This window comes from Chlorocebus sabaeus, chromosome 2 (assembly GCF_047675955.1).
Source record: "Chlorocebus sabaeus isolate Y175 chromosome 2, mChlSab1.0.hap1, whole genome shotgun sequence".
NCBI lineage: Eukaryota > Metazoa > Chordata > Mammalia > Primates > Cercopithecidae > Chlorocebus > Chlorocebus sabaeus.
Window position 1 is genome coordinate 19,732,880 of NC_132905.1, and position 17,686 is coordinate 19,750,565.

The 17,686-nt window shown below is 48.5% G+C and overlaps 1 protein-coding gene across 1 annotated transcript in view; it reads right to left on the reverse strand.

The window, feature by feature from the left end:
• Positions 1-786: 786 nt before the first annotated feature.
• HNF4A (hepatocyte nuclear factor 4 alpha) overlaps positions 787-17,686 on the reverse strand; it is a 32,158-nt gene continuing 15,258 nt past the window's right edge. Inside the window, 5 exon segments of the mRNA XM_073006433.1 lie at positions 787-3,162; positions 4,200-4,352; positions 8,699-8,935; positions 12,596-12,751; positions 14,321-14,408. Coding sequence (XP_072862534.1) covers positions 3,020-3,162; positions 4,200-4,352; positions 8,699-8,935; positions 12,596-12,751; positions 14,321-14,408 — 777 coding nt within the window. The 3' untranslated portion in view covers positions 787-3,019.

Below are 17,686 nucleotides of genomic sequence, written 5' to 3' on the forward strand. Positions count from 1 at the left end.
AAAGAAAATAGACTCATCCGAGGACTTAGAAAACATATGCGCCATTTATTTTGTTTTATAAACTTTTGTTAAAACACACAAGAGTACGAAATGTTTCTTTGCCCCATCAGGCAGCAGTGATAGGGGCTCAGGGGTCAGCGCAGGACCTAATGACATTCACACCCACATAAGATGTGGGTCGTTCTGATGGGACCCAGCCCACTTTGGTAATTGCTTGATGTAAATTTCACAATTCATCTTAATCAGGGCAGATCACAGAAAAATTTGGCAAATGTAATTGGCTTGGTAACGACAAACGATAGAAGAGCGTTCATTTCCGACCCTCTCCTCTCCTCTGTCCACTCTCAGGGGAGCCATGCGGATTTTAGAAGCTCCTGAGAACTGCCTGAAGATCGGGGTGTCTTGGTGGGGGAACCGTTGTGCCCATGCTTGTCCCCCCAGCAACCCTCTGTTAGTCCATCAGATTTTATGTTTTAGGACCACAACTCAAGTGGCCAAAAAAAAAAAAAGAGAGAGAGAGATTTTCTAATATGTCAGCTTAGAGTCAAAAAAGTAAACTTTGTTTTGTGTTTCTCACATTACAATAAAGTTATGAAAGTGGAATGGGTTTCTTCTCCAGAAAGGGGTAGATTCCCAGCAGAGAACTGACCCCCTGCTCCAAAAGATTGTTCCCATGAAGGGCCACTGTTGCCCTCTGCACGCCATGGGACATTCTTATCTCAACCTTGCTCCCATGACAGAGGCCTGAGCAATGCTGGAGGGAGGAGGTGGAGGAACAGAGTGGGAATGACCACAATGCCCGGAAATGGTTCCAGCCTCCCTGCCTTACCGCAGACCAGGCTGAGCTGTCTGGAGGAGATTTCAGGGGCACTTGAATGAGGTGGTGGAGGAAGGCTTGGGAGCTTTGAGCGGGGCGCAGTCTCTCCTGGGACTGGGGGTTTGGCTGACTGCCGTAGGGATGTGGTGATTCCTCTCTGACACATCACCCCAATACTTCTCCATGCCTCTTTCTCATAAAAAACAATCACTAATGGTGGGATTTCTGGGCACTGGGGCACTGCCTCCATCCACTCAGAGGGGTCAGTGTTGAGCGGGGGGCAGGAGTCAGTCCAACAGTTTCCCTCCTACCTAATCACACCTCCAGCCCCAGGACACATCCCTTTTGTTCACACTGGTCAGTGGCATTTTCCAGAATGTCCCCAAAGCCACCAAGATTCCACATGGATGACATGCTGGACGCTCCATCCTAGGGTCAAACGTTTCCAGAATACACCTGGAGTGACGATCTCCAGAATAGGCCTCAAACCCAGGCCTGCTTAGCCCTCCCGTGCCCCCACACTGCACACACTGTCCCACTCCCATGCCAACAGGCCAGATGAGCCTGACTCTCAGGAAACAGACCCCTGCCACCCCTCCCCGAGACTTGGGGAATGAAGAGAGAAAAGCTCTTAAGAGTTATGAATTCTCCTACATATTTATCAGCAAACAGGATACTCGACCCTAAGTGAATTTTAGTGCAGCCTCAGGCCAGTCTTGGTCCTGGGAGTGGGCAGAGTTCCCAGAAGAACGAGTCCAGTTTCTGAGGCTGGAGAAGGGAGCCAGAAGCCCCCCAACTTGATCACAGTGAGAACAAAGGCAGCCTTTGGAGAAGTTATTCAGCCACTCTCGTTAAGAGTTCCTGTTCTGATCCAGGGAGACCTGGGTTCAAGTCCTGACTCAGCCACTTCCTAGTTGTGTGAGTTTCAGAAAAAAAAATCACTACACCTCTTAGAACGCAATTTCATCTTCTGTAACAATCTCTAGGTTAGGAGGGGCGGGTAAGTGTGGGGAGGGAGGAGGAGAATAAAAAAACAAAAACAATCTCTAGGTTAATAGGGAGGAAGGGAGGATTAAATGAGATGATGCATATCAGACGCCTTAAGACAGTGCCTGGGAGTAAGGAAGAGCTTGAGACAGGCCCTGGGAGATTATTCCTCCTGGATGTCACTCTGATGTGAGAGTTTACCCATCTTGTCCTCTCCAGCCCCAAGCCTCATTACTCTTTTACATTACATCATCCACCCCACCTGACCTCCCAGCTCCCAGCCTCCCATCCTCTACAGAACTGCTGTGTTCATTTTCTGGAAGCCCAGCTCCCTGCATACCCCTTGCCGCTGATCAGGACCTCAGCCTGGTATTCCAGACCCTATGCTCTCCAGCAGGCCTTCTCTCTCTTCGTCATCCCTCTCCCACACCATTCTTCCTTAATTCTTGCTAGATTCTTCCTATCACGAGGCCTTGGCTCAGGCTGTTCTTTGGAATGTCCCGTCTCACCTGCTTTACCAGCCAGAAGTCTACCCTTTCTCAAAGGCCTAGTGGATGGTCTGCCTCCTTCTGATGCTTTTCCTCTCCACTCCAAGTTCCTGTTGCAGTTGCCAACCTGGGCTTGTTTTCTCGGGTTGAAGGTCTGCAGAGATCCTCACCCCAAATACCCACCCAAGTCCCTGAAGAAGGAGGGTGCGGTGGGGCTGGAGGAGAAAGGGGTCTTCCCTCACCACAGCCTTCTAGACCCTGCCTGGCCCCAGTCAGTGCTTACAACATGCTCCCAGAATGACTGGGGGAATCGTTTTCAAGGCCTCCTTGGCCTCTGGAGAGGTGGTGTTGGAGAAGACGGGATGGCTGAGCAAGGCGACAGCACAGGGAAACGGGCGTTTGAGGTGGGGGCAGCAGCAGAAGGAGGAGCGAATGGATGAAGGTGAAGGTGAAGGCAGTGGCTTCAACATGAGAAAAGTTGTCCAAGGCAGTAGAGGACTTTCCAGTGGCGTCTTCCCAAGTCAAAGTCTCGTTATCCAGAGCAGGGTGTCAAGGGTGGCAGTGGGATGTGGCCCTTAGGTCATGTTCTCGGGCCCTTTATCCTTCCCATTCCTGCTCTGGGACTGGTCCTGGCGTCACGTCTTCCTTTGCCGTGACCACGTGATCACCAGGCGTTCTCTGAGGGGGCTGGGGGGAGCCAGCGGAGCCCCCAAGCCCCAGCGGCTTGCTAGATAACTTCCTGCTTGGTGATGGTCGGCTGGGGGATGGCAGAGAGGGGCTTGACGATTGTGGCGACGGCTCCTGGCAGGAGCTTGTAGGGCTCAGACCCTGAGCCACCTGGCGGTGAGGGCTGTGGGGTCTCAGGGGTGGCTGGAAGGACAAACAGACAGATAGGGGCTGCTCAAAATTCCAGCCTTTGTGGGAGCAAATGAAGAGCCCTGGGAAAGTTCTCCCCCCAACCCCCAGCCCGCCCCGCCTTGACTTAATTTCTTCCTCTATAAAATGAGAGAATTAATTAAACCAGATAATCCCTAAGGTCTTTTATGACTCAACCTTCTGTGAGTCCCAGATCATAAAGCCTAAGTTTTATGAGGTCTGGAAGGTCCCACCACCCATCTCCTCCATCATTTATTTGATATGCAGACTTGAACTGCTTCTCTGAAACCAAGGCCCAGGCCTGGCTGTTACCAACGGCAATGGGATGGGTGACAGGGATATTCTTTCCTGGGAGAAGGAGCCAGCAGCTGATGAGACCCAGGGCCAACTGGCTCAAAAAATACCACTTCTTGGATATTTAGGAGATGAGTAATAGAAACTGGCCTCACTCTCATGGCAGGTTTGGAGAGCAAATTTGACCCAATTGGCAATCTTTGTTCAATGGACAACTTTCTCCAAGAACAACGTCAGTAAAATATCATCTCATCTCAGTGGATCACTTCATCCCATTGATAATCTTATTCTTTGAAGAGCCTTGCCCAATGACAAGTTTACACTTTGGAGGTTTCAGAGGATGGTCTAGTCCAGCAGACATCCTGACCCAATGGATAGTCTCATCTAATTGTCTAATGGATAGCCTTACCCAATTGAGCAGCCTTACGTCAATGACCACTTTTACCTAATGGACAATGTCAACTAATGGGATTCTCACCCAAGAACATCTTCACCTAGTAGGTTACCTCATCCAGTGGATTGCCTCATCCCAACAATGGCTTCATTCAGTAAAGGCTGTCAGTCACCTTACTGAATAAACAGCCTCAACAAATGGACAACCTTGCCCTTTATTCCCTACCCTGGAACCCAGAAAACTGTTGCATCCTGGTTCTACCTTCTAGACTCCACCTTCTCCTGCTTCCTCTCTTAAGCCCCATCCTCACCCTTTGCAAGGTAAAGCCCCAGAGGTTGCCCACCTGCCTGCCCCCTGGGTCGGGGCCACTCACACATCTGTCCATTGCTGAGGTGAGTGGGCATTGTGTTGGCAACGATGACATTGGTTCCCATGTGTTCCTGCATCAGGTGAGGGTGCAGGGGGTGGTGGGCATGGGGTGCATCGCTGGAGGACCCTGCAGGAAGAGAAGATCGATCAGGATGAAGAGTCGGGGATGCAGACTTCAGGCCTTGGGACGCCATCTTCCTCAGGTATGACCAATCAACCTGCCCATCCAATATTGGCAGTGCCTGTTGGGTACCTATTCCTGTGTTAGTAAACTAGGGTGTACCATTCCCATCCGTAGGCTTCATGAGGGTGTTAAGAAGACCCAAAAAAAACCCCAATAGAACAGAAGTGAGTTGAAAGAAACAAGGTGCCTATAAGGAAGCTCTGAGATCAAGTAAATGTTCTAATGAGTAGCGTATTGGATGTAATCAATGGCTCTCAAGGCTCCTTGGTGTGCAAGTCCTTCAACCATTTGGTCCCGCCTCACCTTACAGCCTCATCCCCCACATCTCTGCTGCAGCCAGCTGACCTACTTATAGCATCTATGTGTCCCCTGTGTTTTCCTATCTCTATGCTTCTGCTCATGTTGTTGCTTCCGTCAGAGATATTTTTTCCACCCCAAACCCGCTCCACGTCCATAAGCCCAAATCCCAGCTCATATATTTCCTCTCTTTAGAAGCCTCTCCCGATTCTCCTCATTCTCCTTCCTTGGATTTCTCATAGTAATTTATCTGTAACACAACTTTTAGGAACAACCACTTCTTCTGTCTATGAGCATTACAATTTCAGATGTATTTTTCTTCTTTGAGAGCCTAGCAGATTGTCTGGAACACAGTAACCGCTTTAAACATGTGTCAGGGAGTAAAAATACCACATGGGGTATGGTTTAATAATAGCCTATGGTGAGTAATATGACAATGATGGAATTTCAACGCTTGCAAGAGATCTCTACAGTACATCGATCTCAGTGATAAATAACGATTGTTGATAATTAACAATTATCATGTGCTAGGTACTGTTGTATAGCACTTTTCATGTTTTACATAATTTAATCCTTACAAAAATCCTATAGAACAGATACTATTATTAGCCCATTATACAGATGAGACAACTAAGCCCAGAGCTCTTAACTATTTGGCAACAGACCACAGGCTCCTGATCCTGATCTCAGTGACACCTGATTCATGATAACCCCATGTTCACAGGGTCAAAGTGAGAATGAAATGAGCTATCACACAACAGTGGTTCCCAAATGGGGATGATTTTGGCCCATCAGGAGACATTTGACTATATCCGAAGACATTTTTGGTTGTCCCTACTGGAGAAGTGCTACTGGCACCTTATGGGTACAAGACACAGATGCAGCCAAACAACGCACAGGACAGCCCCGCACAACAAAGAATCGTCCAGTTCCAAGTATCAATAGTACCAGTATTGAGAAACCTCGCCCTCACTGAAGCACCTCCAAAATCTCGAATTCAACATCCCTACTTTGACTTCACCTCGTGTCCTTCCAGCTCCCTTAATCTAGTACCATCACTGCAAAACTTCTTCAGCCCTACTGAGGCTGTCAATTCACTGACACTGTCTTTTCACTATCACCCCATCCTTTTGTTGATGTTGTTGAGACAGAGTCTTGCTCTGTCACACACGCTGGAGTGCAATGTCACGATCTCGGCTCACTGCAATCTCCGTCTCCCAGGTTCAAGCGATTGTCCTGCCTCAGCCTCCCAAGTAGCTGGGATTACAGGCGCATGCCACCACGTCTGGCTAATTTTTTTGGTATTTTTAGTAGAGATGGTGTTTTGCTGTGTTGGCCAGGTTGGTCTTGAGCTCCTAGCCTCAAGTGATCCACCTGCCTCGGCCTCCCAAAGTGCTAGGATTACAGGTGTGAGCCACCGCGCCCAGACTCCATCTTTCTCTTTGAGTGCAGCCCAGACTCCATGACCTATCATTCTAATCACTCCCTTGCAGTCATCCTAACTCCTTCATACTCCCCTTCACAGTCAAACCATTTCAAAGGGTTATCTACTCTATCTCCACCTTCCCACTTGCTCTCTTTGGAGCGCTCTCCAATCTGGTTTCCACTCTCCCAGCTCTCTGAAACTGCTTTCAACATAATTGCCAAGAGCCTCCAGCTGCCAATCCAATGGACTCTTTCCTCTCTCTTCCCCGCCTCCCTTCACCTCTCCATTCCTCCCTCCTTCTTTCTGTCTCTCTGCAGAGTGTAACACCATTAAACACTCTGTCCTTCAAACACGCTCTTCTCTTGGATTCTGGAATTGCCCTGATTTTCTCCTACCCCTCCGGCTAGTCTTCTTCCCTTCCCTCCATGGCTCCATCTTCCCCCAATTCCACGGAGCTGTCTTTAATCTTGTGCTTGAGCAGCAGACTCATACATTCAACTGCCTCCTTGGTAACTTGGATTTGTAATAGTCATCTCAAGCTTAATGAAAGTCCACAATGAGGCTGGGCATGGTGGCTCACACCTGTAATCCCAGCACATTGAGAGGCCAAGTCAGAAGGATTACTTAAGACCAGGAGTTCAAGACCAGCCTGGGCAACATAGTGAGACATCGTCTCTATAAAAAATAAAAATGAAAAATTAGCTGGGTATGGTGGCACACACCTGTAGTCCCAGCTACTCGAAAGGCTGGAGGATCTCCTGAGCCTGGAAGGTTGAGGCTGCAGTGAGCTATGACTGCGCCACTGCACTCCAGCTTGGGTGACAGAGAGAGATCTTGTTTCAAAAAAAAAAAAGGAAAAAGGAAAAAAAGAGAGTCCACAATGGATCACTGAGGTCATCCCTCACGACCACCCCCAGACCCCAGCATCAAGTTGTTTATTCTGTCCTCCTCATCTCAATAAACTACTCCATCATCATTTCTGCTATTCAAAGCAAAAATTTAGACTCTGTCCTTGACTCTTCCTCTTCCTGTCACTCCCTATATCTAATCAGTCAGCAAATCCTGTGGGTGTGGGCTCTTCCTCCAAATAGATGATCCGGTTTATCTTCACTGCTCCATTTCCATGGTCCAAGCCTTCATCATCTGTCACATGATTGGAGACAGTGACATTCTCAGGAATCTCTGCAATTTACTTTGTACCCAACAGTCAGAGTGGTTTGTTTAAAGCATTAGTCTGGGCTAGGCATGGTGGCTCACACCTGTCATTCTAGCACTTTGGGAGACCAAGGTGGGCAATCACTTGAGGTCAGGAGTTTGAGACCATCTTGGCCCATAGGGTGAAACCCCATCTCTGCTAAAAATATTAAAAAATGAGCTGGGCGTGGTGGCGGGTGCCTGTAATCAGAGCTACTTGGGAGGCTGTGCAGGAGAATTGCTTGAACTCGGGAGGTGGAGGTTGCAGTGAGCCGAGGTCCTGCCACTGCACTCCAGCCTGGATGATAGAGGGAAATTTTGTCTCAAAGAATAAAAATAATTAGTCTGGTTTTCACTCTCCTTACAATAGTTGCAATGAGAATAAAATCCAAATTTCTGACAAGGTTTACAAAGCCATATGTTTATGATTTGGTTTCTGCCCAATCTCCATCTTCACCTTCTCCATCTCCTCCATCTCACAACCTTGCCCTTCTTTCTCAAACACACAACTCTCTCCTCTCCGGGGCCCTTGAAGTAGTTCCTTCTTCTTGGAATATTCCTCTCTTGTCTTTTTTTTTTTTTTTTTCGATGGAGTCTCGCTGTGTCACCCAGGCTGGAGTGCAGTGGCGTGATCTCGGCTCACTGCAAACTCCACCTCCCAGGTTCATGCCATTCTCCTGCCTCAGCCTCCCGAGTAGCTGGGACCACAGGCGCCCGCCACCACGCCCAGCTGATGTTTTGTATTTTTAGTAGAGACAGGGTTTCACCGTGTTAGCCAGGATGGTCTCGATCTCCTGATCTCATGATCTGCTCTCCTTGGCCTCCCAAAGTGCTGGGATTACAGGCGTGAGCCACTGTTCTCTTGTCTTTTAAGCCTTGCATTTCCTTTCAGCCATTAGGGTCTTAGCACAAGAGTCACCATTTCCGAGAGGTCTCCTTTGGCCTCCCCTATCTAAAGAGGATTCCTTTTCAGTTAAACTCTATCATATTACCTGTTTATTTCAAAATCATAAAATGTGAGCGTTTATACACACATGCACGCACATACGGGCATATACACAGATATCCATGCATCCATACACACTCACACACACACAGCCTCCCGGAGGGCAAAGATCTTGTTCTTCACTGAATTGCCAGCACTTAGAACAGTGACTGGCATGTGCTAGACTCTCGGCGCCTAAACAAATAGACCATTGCCTTTGTTCCCATTTTTTCTGGTGAGGAAACTGAGGCACAGACAGGTTAAGCAACTTGCCCAAAGCTGCACAGTGGGGAAGCCAAGGAGCTGAGGGGTGAGCTCAGGTCTGTGTGAGGCTGTCTCCTGGAGAGTCCCCCCTCCAACCCCGCCCCTCCTGGGCCTGGCACGGACCTCCCAGCAGCATCTCCTGCAGCAGGTTGTCGATCTTGGCCATGCCGAAGAGCTTGATGAACTGGATCTGCTCGATCATCTGCCAGGTGATGCTCTGCAGGGTAGGCAGCAGCAGCAGCAGCTCTCCAAAGCGGCCGCGCGAGTCATACTGGCGGTCGTTGATGTAGTCTTCCAAGCTCACCTGCACCTGGGAACGCAGCCGCTTGATCTTCCCTGGATCGCTCAGCCCTTTGGCATCTACAATGGAAGAAGGTGGGCAAGGGAGGGCAGTGGGGTCCAGCTGGAGCATCTGGGGAGTCAAGACCCAGATGTCCCCTGACTTGTGTCACACAAGGAGTCTTCAGTGTAGGCACAAGGATTCAGGGACCTCAACAACCAGGGTATGCCAGTATGAATTGTAATTTCCTAGACACAGGCAGAAAAAGATGTCTGCCACATTTCCTAAGGCACTAAACCAGAAGAGTGGGGAATAGGAGATGGAGGGCAGGACTTGAGGAATGCATCCAATAAGCACCTAGCAACTGCCTCATCTTACACATGGGGAAACCCAGACACAGTGCAAGGATAGGGCTTGTCCTGGGTGGCACAGCCAGTTGTTGGCAGAGCCACGATGGGAACTTGGGGTTTTGGGCCACAGTTGCGGTCTCCTCATCCAGACCTCAGCACTTGTTGCCTCTACTGTGTTAGAATAGGCTCCCCTTCCCTGGTTCCTGCTTCCTATCACCTTAGGGACTCAGGTTAGGTTTCACCTCCTCCAGGAAGTCTCCCTTCTACCCTCCTAGGTCTGCATCCTGTGTCCTTCCTGTTTCCAAATCTCTGCGGCCCCTCCATCACTGCTGACCACACAGGATGTAATCGTTGTGCCATCCAAATGTGAGCTCTGCAGGGGCAGGCATATGTCTTATTTGCCATTTTTATTTTATCTTACTTTATTTTATTTTATTTTTTGGGACTGAGTCTCCCTCTGACTCCCAGGCTGGAGTGCAGTGGTGTGATCTCAGCTCATTGCAACCTCTGCCTCCTGGATTCAAGTGATTCTCCTGCCTCAGCCTCCTGAGTAGCTGGGATTACAGGCACGTACCACACCCAGCTAATGTTTGTATTTTAGTGGAGACGGGGTTTCACCATGCTGGCCAGGCTGGTCTCACACTTCTGACCTTAAGTAATCTGCCTGCCTCAGCCTCCCAAAATGTTGGGATTACAGGTGTGAGCCACTGCACCTGGCCTTTGCCATGTCAAACCCACCACCTAGCACCATGCATAGTCAATATTTATTGAATAGGGCTGGGTGTTATATTTATTTATAACTATATATATATTTTGTCAGATGGCTGGATGAATGAATGAAAAAAATCAGTGAATAAATTCTAGATCCTTAGCCTCGAAGGGACTTAAGCGGTCATTCAATATTTAATCCCAACCTTTGTGGAGGTAATGCATTTATTTCCTCTTTCCTGGAGAAAGGAAGTGGCAGAAAGAACATTCACCCACATTTCTAGTGAGCTCTCTCCACTGAATCATGTTTGTTCGTTTGTTCATTCAGTCCACAAATGTTTACTGAGCACCTCCTGCATGCCAGGGGAACTAGGTTCCCCACCCTTCAAATTGCTGGAGGCTGCTGCCTCTGACTCAGCATCAGTGATCCTGCCCATTGTGCAGAACAATTCTGCCCGTCCAGCCTCATGCCGAGCACTACAGAGGATACAGGCTGGGCCAGGCTATGGAGGGAGCTAGAACTAGAAATCTCACCCTCTGGGAAGGGTGGGATAGCACGTGGTAGGTAAGAATGTGGGCTTGAGAGAGAGAGAAATCGGGATTGACAGGTGGTCTGAAGTTCAAATCCAAGCTCTGCCATTTTCTGGTTGCGTGACCTTGGGCAAGTTAATCATGCCTCAGTTTCCTTATCTGTAAAATGGAGATGATAATTCTACTTCACAGGTACCACGTTGGTAAGATAATCCACATAAAGTGTTTAAAAATAGCTCTTTAGTGAGCATTTAATACATGGGGCTCATCTTCCTCTTCATCACTATATATATATTTTTGTTTTGTTTTGTTTTGTTTTGTTGAGATGAAGTTTTGCTCTTGTTGCTCAGGCTGGAGTGCAATGGCATGATCTTGGCTCCCACTGCAACCTCCACCTTCCGGGTTCAAGCGATTTTCCTGCCTTGAAATCACACAGCTAATTTTTGTGTTTTTAGTAGAGATGGGGTTTCACCATGTTGGCCAGGCTGGTCTTGAACTCCTGACCTTGAGTAATCTGCCTGCCTCAGTCTCCCAAAGTGCTGGGATTACAGGCATGAGCCACTGCACGCGGCCTTTTCATTACTATTATTACTAGAGGTAATCTATCTGCAGTGTGAAGGACAGTGCCGGGCACACAGTAGGTCCCCTCTAACATGTAAGCAGGGAAGGCAAGCAAGCCTCCGGGGTTCAGGCACCTTTGACACTGGGAAACAAAAGCAAGTTTTGTACAAAGACTGATTACAAAGGCATTCTGTATAAACGCAGGTGCGAATGTCAGTGGACAGAATGGGGAGAGGAGAGCCAAGAGTCGCAGGAGAGGGTAGTAATGCTTTATCTTCATCCTGCAATGTGAAGGGTTGGGAGATACTGTCTACAGTTGATAGAACAAGAAAAGAAAGATAAAAGCACATGACATGCAACAGAGACACAAAAATAGCAATAAAAATATATTGGGAAAAGTGAGGGAGAAAAGATGGGAACGGTAATGGAGAAAAGCAAAATCCTCCGCTATCCTAGGAGGAACGTTATGATCCAAAATGAATGCATCAACAAATATAAGGCTTAGTCTTTCATTTAGAATTGTTGAGGAAACTGCCCGAAGAAACAATTAAAAGAATCAGACATGTTTCTCTTGGGGAGTAGACTTAGAGCTGGAAAAGTAGGATGGGGAGAAGTATTTGCATTTTAAGTATGTATAGATTTATTTATTTATTTATTTATTTATTTATTTATTTATTTATTAGATGAGGTCTTGCTTTATCACCCAGACTGGAGTGCAGTGATGCAATCATAGCTCACAGCAGCCTGGACATCCTGGGCTCAAGAGATCCTCCCACCTTGGCCTCCCGAGTAGCTGGGACTGCAGGTGCTCACTACTATCCCTGGCTAATTTTTTTTTAGTTTCTATAGAGACGAGGTCTTGTTATGTTGGCCAGGCTGGTCTTGAACTCTTGGCCTGAAGTGATCCTCCTGCCTCAGCCTCCCAAAGTGCTGGGATTACAAGTGTGAGCCACCACATCAGGTTCTAGATATTATTTTGATAAAAATTTTTTGAGGAAAAGAAGCAAATATGAAAGAAAAGAGGAAGATGGGAAGTAAGGAGAAAGAAGGATGAAGGGAAGAAGTAAAAGAAGGGAAAGCCCAGGCCTTTGGAGTCAGGGTGCCCTGTCGAGTCATATCCTCCCTTCGTGTTTCTTTGAGATGGTGTCTCACTCTGTCGCCAAGCCTGGAATGCAGTGGTGCGATCTTGGCTCACTGCAACCTCCACCTCTCAAGTTCAAGTGATTCTCCTGCCTCAGTCTCCCAAGTAGCTGGGATTACAGGCATGCACCACCATGCCCGGCTAATTTTTGTATTTTTAGTAGAGATGGGGTTTTGCCATGTTAGCCAGGCTCGTCTTGAACCCCTGATCTCGTGTGATCCACCCGCCTCGGCCTCCCAAAGTGCTGGGATTACAGGTGTGGGCCACTGCACCTGGCCATATCCTCCCTTCAAATCTTGACTTGCCTCATCTGTTAAATGAAAACGGCCTCTTCTAGCTGTCGTTAACATGAGATGAGGTTGTGAACTCTGTACATAACCCAATAGGAGAAGTCTGGCAGAGTGTTCTGGAGAGAGAGTCAGGGATGGCTTAGGAGGTGTGCACTGTACCTGGGTCAAAGAAGATGATGGCTTTGAGGTAGGCATACTCATTGTCATCGATCTGCAGCTCCTGGAAGGGCAGCACCAGCTCGTCAAGGATACGCATGGACACCCGGCTCATCTCCGCCAGCTCCGGGCAGTGCCGAGGGACAATGTAGTCATTGCCTGGAAGGGTTGGGAGGGAGGGAGGATGGGAAGTCACCTTGGGTTGACCCCTCTCCTCTAGTTTTGGCTTTTAAGTTGGCAAGATAGTTGGTGCCTGTGGGAGGAGGACCTGCAGGGAAGATGACCCCTATTTCACAGGTAAGGAAGCTGAGGCCCAGATTCAGAAGATGAGCTGCCTCCAGCAATCCGGCTGAGCTTGGAACTTGACTTTCTAGGACCCCTTTCACATGACCCAAGCTCCATTTACCAATGTGACTCACAAGATCGATGCCACTCAAAGGCCACCTGGTAGGCACCAAAGTATCAAAGTTAAAGGACCAGATTCTGGAACTGCACTGCCCTGCTTAAATGGCTCTGCCCCTGATAGCCGGTTAGAGTTGGATAAGTTACTTAACCTCTCTGTGCCTCAGTTTTCTCATCTATAAGATAAGGATAAATAATCGAGCTTCCCTCATAGCATTGTTGTATTAAAATAGGTAGTGTTTGCAAAGCAGTGAGCGCAGTCCCTGGCGCACAGTGTGTGCTGTACAAGCATTTAAAATAATAAATATGCTGGCCGGGCGCGGTGGCTTACGCCTGTAATCCTAGCACTTTGGGAGGCCGAGGCGGGTGGATCACGAGGTCAGGAGATCGAGACTATCTTGGCTAACATGGTGAAACTCCGTCTCTACTAAAAATAAAAATAAAAATAAAAAAAATAAAAAATTAGCCGGGCGTGGTGGTGGGCGCCTATAGACCCAGAGACTCGGGAGGCTGAGGCAGGAGAATGGTGTGAACTCGGGAGGCAGAGCTTGTAGTGAACCGAGATTGTGCCACTGCACTCCAGATGGGCAACTGAGCAAAACTCCGTCTCAGAAAAAAAAAAAATAATAATAATAAATATGCCATGAAGGCACAGGTGACACAGCCTGGGCTTTGTGCCATTCCCAACTACCTCTTGCTCCTACTCCAGAAAGAGCATCAGAATGCACAGGTAGGCTGGGCACAGTGGCTCACACCTGTAACCCCAGCACTTTGGGAGACTGAGGCAGGTGGATCATTTGAGGCCAGAAGTTTGAGACCAGCCTGGTCCACATGGTGAAACCCTGTCTCTACTAAAAATACAAAAATGAGCTGGGTGTGGTGGTGCACGCCTGTGGTCCCAGCTACTCTGGAGGGTGAGGCAGGAGAATGGCTTGAACCTGGCAGGCAGAGGCTGAAGTGAGCCGAGATTGCACCATTACACTCCAGCCTGAGTGACAGAGCAAGACTCTAAAAAAAAAAAAAAAAAAAAAAAAAAAAAAAAAAAAAAAAAAAAAAGATGCACAGGTAATTCCAGGGATAATCCTGATTGTGCTCTGACTTTACTGCTGGGAATTTGATGCCTTACATCACATTTCTTTGCATCTGAGTGGAGTACCCAGTTGAGAACTGAGTCCTGGAACCCTCCAATGCAAGCCTGAGGACAGGGCCACTCCTGACTAGTCTCCCTCGCCCATACATGCCACCATGTGAATCTCCTTGCCTGGGTGAGTGCCATGCTAGGTATGCCCTCCCTGGAGCCCGGGCCAGGGCAGGCAGCCTCCTCACCTAGGAGCAGCACATCCTTGAACACCATGGATCGCTTGGTGGCTCCGAGCAGCAGGTGCTCGCCAGCATGGGCTCTGAGCAGGGCCACCTGAAAGAGAGAAGGAACAGTGTTTGTCATCTGTACCCTTGGGAAGGCTGCCCGTAGCCAACTCAGTGACGCTGGGCAAGTCAGCTTAATGTTCCCCTCTGCCTCTACCTGCCTGAACCGTGAAATGGGCATCATAAAACTACTGCCCATAAAACTAGAAACCTGGAAGGAATTCTGCAGAAAACCAGTAGGAGAAAGAACATGCGCTCAGAGCTGAGAGACCTCGCGCCGACTCTGCCTTTGAACTGCTATGTCCTTGGGTGAGAAGCTGCTTCGCGCTGGGCCTCTTCTGTGTGCCTGATGAAACTGTAAGAAACATTCTGTGTGCTTTTTATTTTCTTTTTTGAGATTCTCAAAAAGGTCTATGATCCCACAAAGTTCCAAAACCCAAATTCCCACCCATGGGCCAGCTATGGAGAATTATGAAGGGTGCTTTGTAAAAATATAGATTCTATTTTTTTTTTGAAACAGAGTCTCACTCTGTCACCCAGGCTGGAGTGCAGTGGCATGATCTTGGCTCACTGCAGCTTCTGCCTCCCAGGTTCAAGTGATTCTCGTGCCTCAGCCTCCAGAGTAGCTGAGACTACAGGCGTGCACTACCATGCCTGGCTAATTTTATTTTTAGGAGAGACGGGGTTTCACCATATTGGCCAGGCTGATCGTGAACTCCTGACCTCAGGTGATCAACCCAACTTGGCCTGCCAAAGTGCTAGGATTACAGGCGTGAACCACGGTGCCCGGCCTGAAAATATAGATTCTCAGGCCCTGAGATTCTGATCCTGATTCTGTATGTTTAGGGTGGACCCAGGGATCTGTGTTTAATAAGCTCCACAGTTGACTCTGAAGTGCAATTCTGTCTGGGAAAATATTGCTGTGGCAGATCCCTCCAGGGACTGACATTGCAGGACTCCAGGATTCTGAGAGGGCATTACAAGAACTTGGAGGTGGATGTTGGGTCTCAGGGCTGGTCCTTCTCAAAGCAAAGGTATGAGCACTGGCCTCTGGCAGAGAATCACCTTGATGAAACCCTTCTCTGCAGGGCGTACAAGGCAAGACTTCGAAGACTAGAATCGTAGGTAGGCACCCAGCAAGCTCACAGAAGGACATAGCCAGCCCACTGAGGGCCATCTGCTTTAGTGCTTGCCTGAGGACCAAAGGATGGCCTGAAACAAAACAGCACCAGGCTGGCAGCCTCAAGTATCTTATCTTCACGGCTGAGTTAGGGAGTTTGGAGGTTCTATAGCAAGCCAAACTAGAAGGTTAAAATGCCTTTGTTTGTTCATTCATTTAATTGTTCGTTCTTTCAGTTATCAAATCCTAAATGCCTACTACCTGCCAGACGCTTTTTAAGACAATGGAGGCATAGTGTTTAAAAATGAGAGACAAGGTGTCCAGTCTCATCGAACTAACATTTTGTAGGAGAAAGTATGGAACAGACAGTAGAGAACAAATAAATACACAGCACAGTGGGTGATCACAACATAAAAGAAAGAGGAAGGAGAAAAGATGGGAGGAAGGGAAGAAGGGAGGGAGAGGAGTGGAAAGGACGGTGAGAGCAATGGGGCAAGAATGGCTACATTAGATGGGGAGGTCAGAGGAGGCCTCTAAGGAGGTGAAATTGTTGTTAGAGGAAAAAAGAGATTTGCCTGAAGGTATTTGGCACAAAATAAACTTTCAATAAATATTTGAATGAAGGAAGGAAGGGAAGGGGAAATGAATGAATGAATGAATGAATGAGCAAACATCTTGACTTCTTCTCTAGCTCTAGCTGCTCCTGGGCAGCCACTTGTCCTTGCCACTTCTATTCCCCATGGATAGAATCTTGTGACGAACACAGAAAAAGAGGAAACTGCCTGGGAGGGGAAATCCACTTTCCATGACCAGTATGGAGGAAGGCTGAGGATGCTGATTGCTGAGTGCCTCCTGCGCGCCAGGCACTGTGCAAGCCTTTCATCAGTCACCCCAGTGGCCCTCACACCGCGAAGCAGAAGACCTGGATTTGAATCCCAGTTCTGTGGCTAACTTGCTCTATGACTTCAGGCAAATTGCTGTCTCTCTCTAAGCCCCAGTCTCTTTCTCCAGTTGTATCCAGGCCCAAGAAGCACACCAACTGGGAATCTAGTTTCTGGGACAATGTCAACAGAATTGGAATGCCCTTTGGAGGACAATGCCCCCGATTTTCCCAGGGATGCCCCACCTGCACTGGGCAAGCTGGGCTCCTCATACACCAGGAATGGGGAGCTGGGAGCTCTTCTGATCCCAGGTTCAACCCCCTGATATGGCAGCTGTTCTGGGGGGTGGGCCGGGAGGTCGGGTGGTGTGTTAATGATTGTCCTCTGTTATTGGCCACCCATCATTGCTCTCTGAGAATGCTCTGAGCCCCAGCCAGGGAGGTTTGGGTGGGAAATCGAGGTTAACAATTGCTCAGGTTGGGGGTATCTTGTTGCCCTGCTAAGCCCCTGGGAAGGAACAGGAGGGATTAAACATTAATGTAGAGACTCCAGCAGAGGGGACTGGGGCCAGAGCACAAGGAGCAGGGGAGAGGGTAGGGGCAGATTGTCCAAGATCCTTGCCCTGTTGACTCTGCTAACGGAGGGAGGAACCATGGAAGAGGACCCTGGGTCCAGCCCCTGTATGAGGCTGGGGACCAGCCAAACCAGCATTTTCAGTGTCCCTATATGCAGTATTAACAGGTGTTCCAGGAGAATCTTGGGGCCGAAGGAGTTCGGGAAGCCTTGGCCTCTGAGAAGTCAACTTCTCAGAAGTTTCCACAGACTCACATGCATTGTTGGTGTCTTATGCAAAGGTGCGAAACAGGTAAGTGAATGCACCAGAGGCTGTCTCCAAAGGTGGGGAGGTGGCCCAGCCCAGCTCCTCTTCCCTAGATGGGGAACATCTGTTTGGAGGCCCAGGGGTGCTCTGGGCAGGAGCTTCATAAGTGGCATCTCCGAAATTCATCTGTTCTCAGACACACGCCACCTTCCTTCAACTCTTTCTTCCCCCAGGGACATTTTAGTATTCCAAAAAAAAAAAAAAAAAAAAAAAAAAAAAAATGTACGGTGGGGAATACGATGCTGAGTTCAACTGTTTTGGTGGGAAAGAAGGAAGAAACTAACATTTAGGGAGACGAGCTCTGGTCCCGCCACTGCGCAGCTTGCTCCATCACCCGAGTTTTGCACTTTTCAGACAGTAATGTCCTCAGTCCTCCCAACCACACTCTAAAGTGGATATTATCATTTCCACTTTACAGATAAGAGAACACTGAGGCTCAGAGAGAG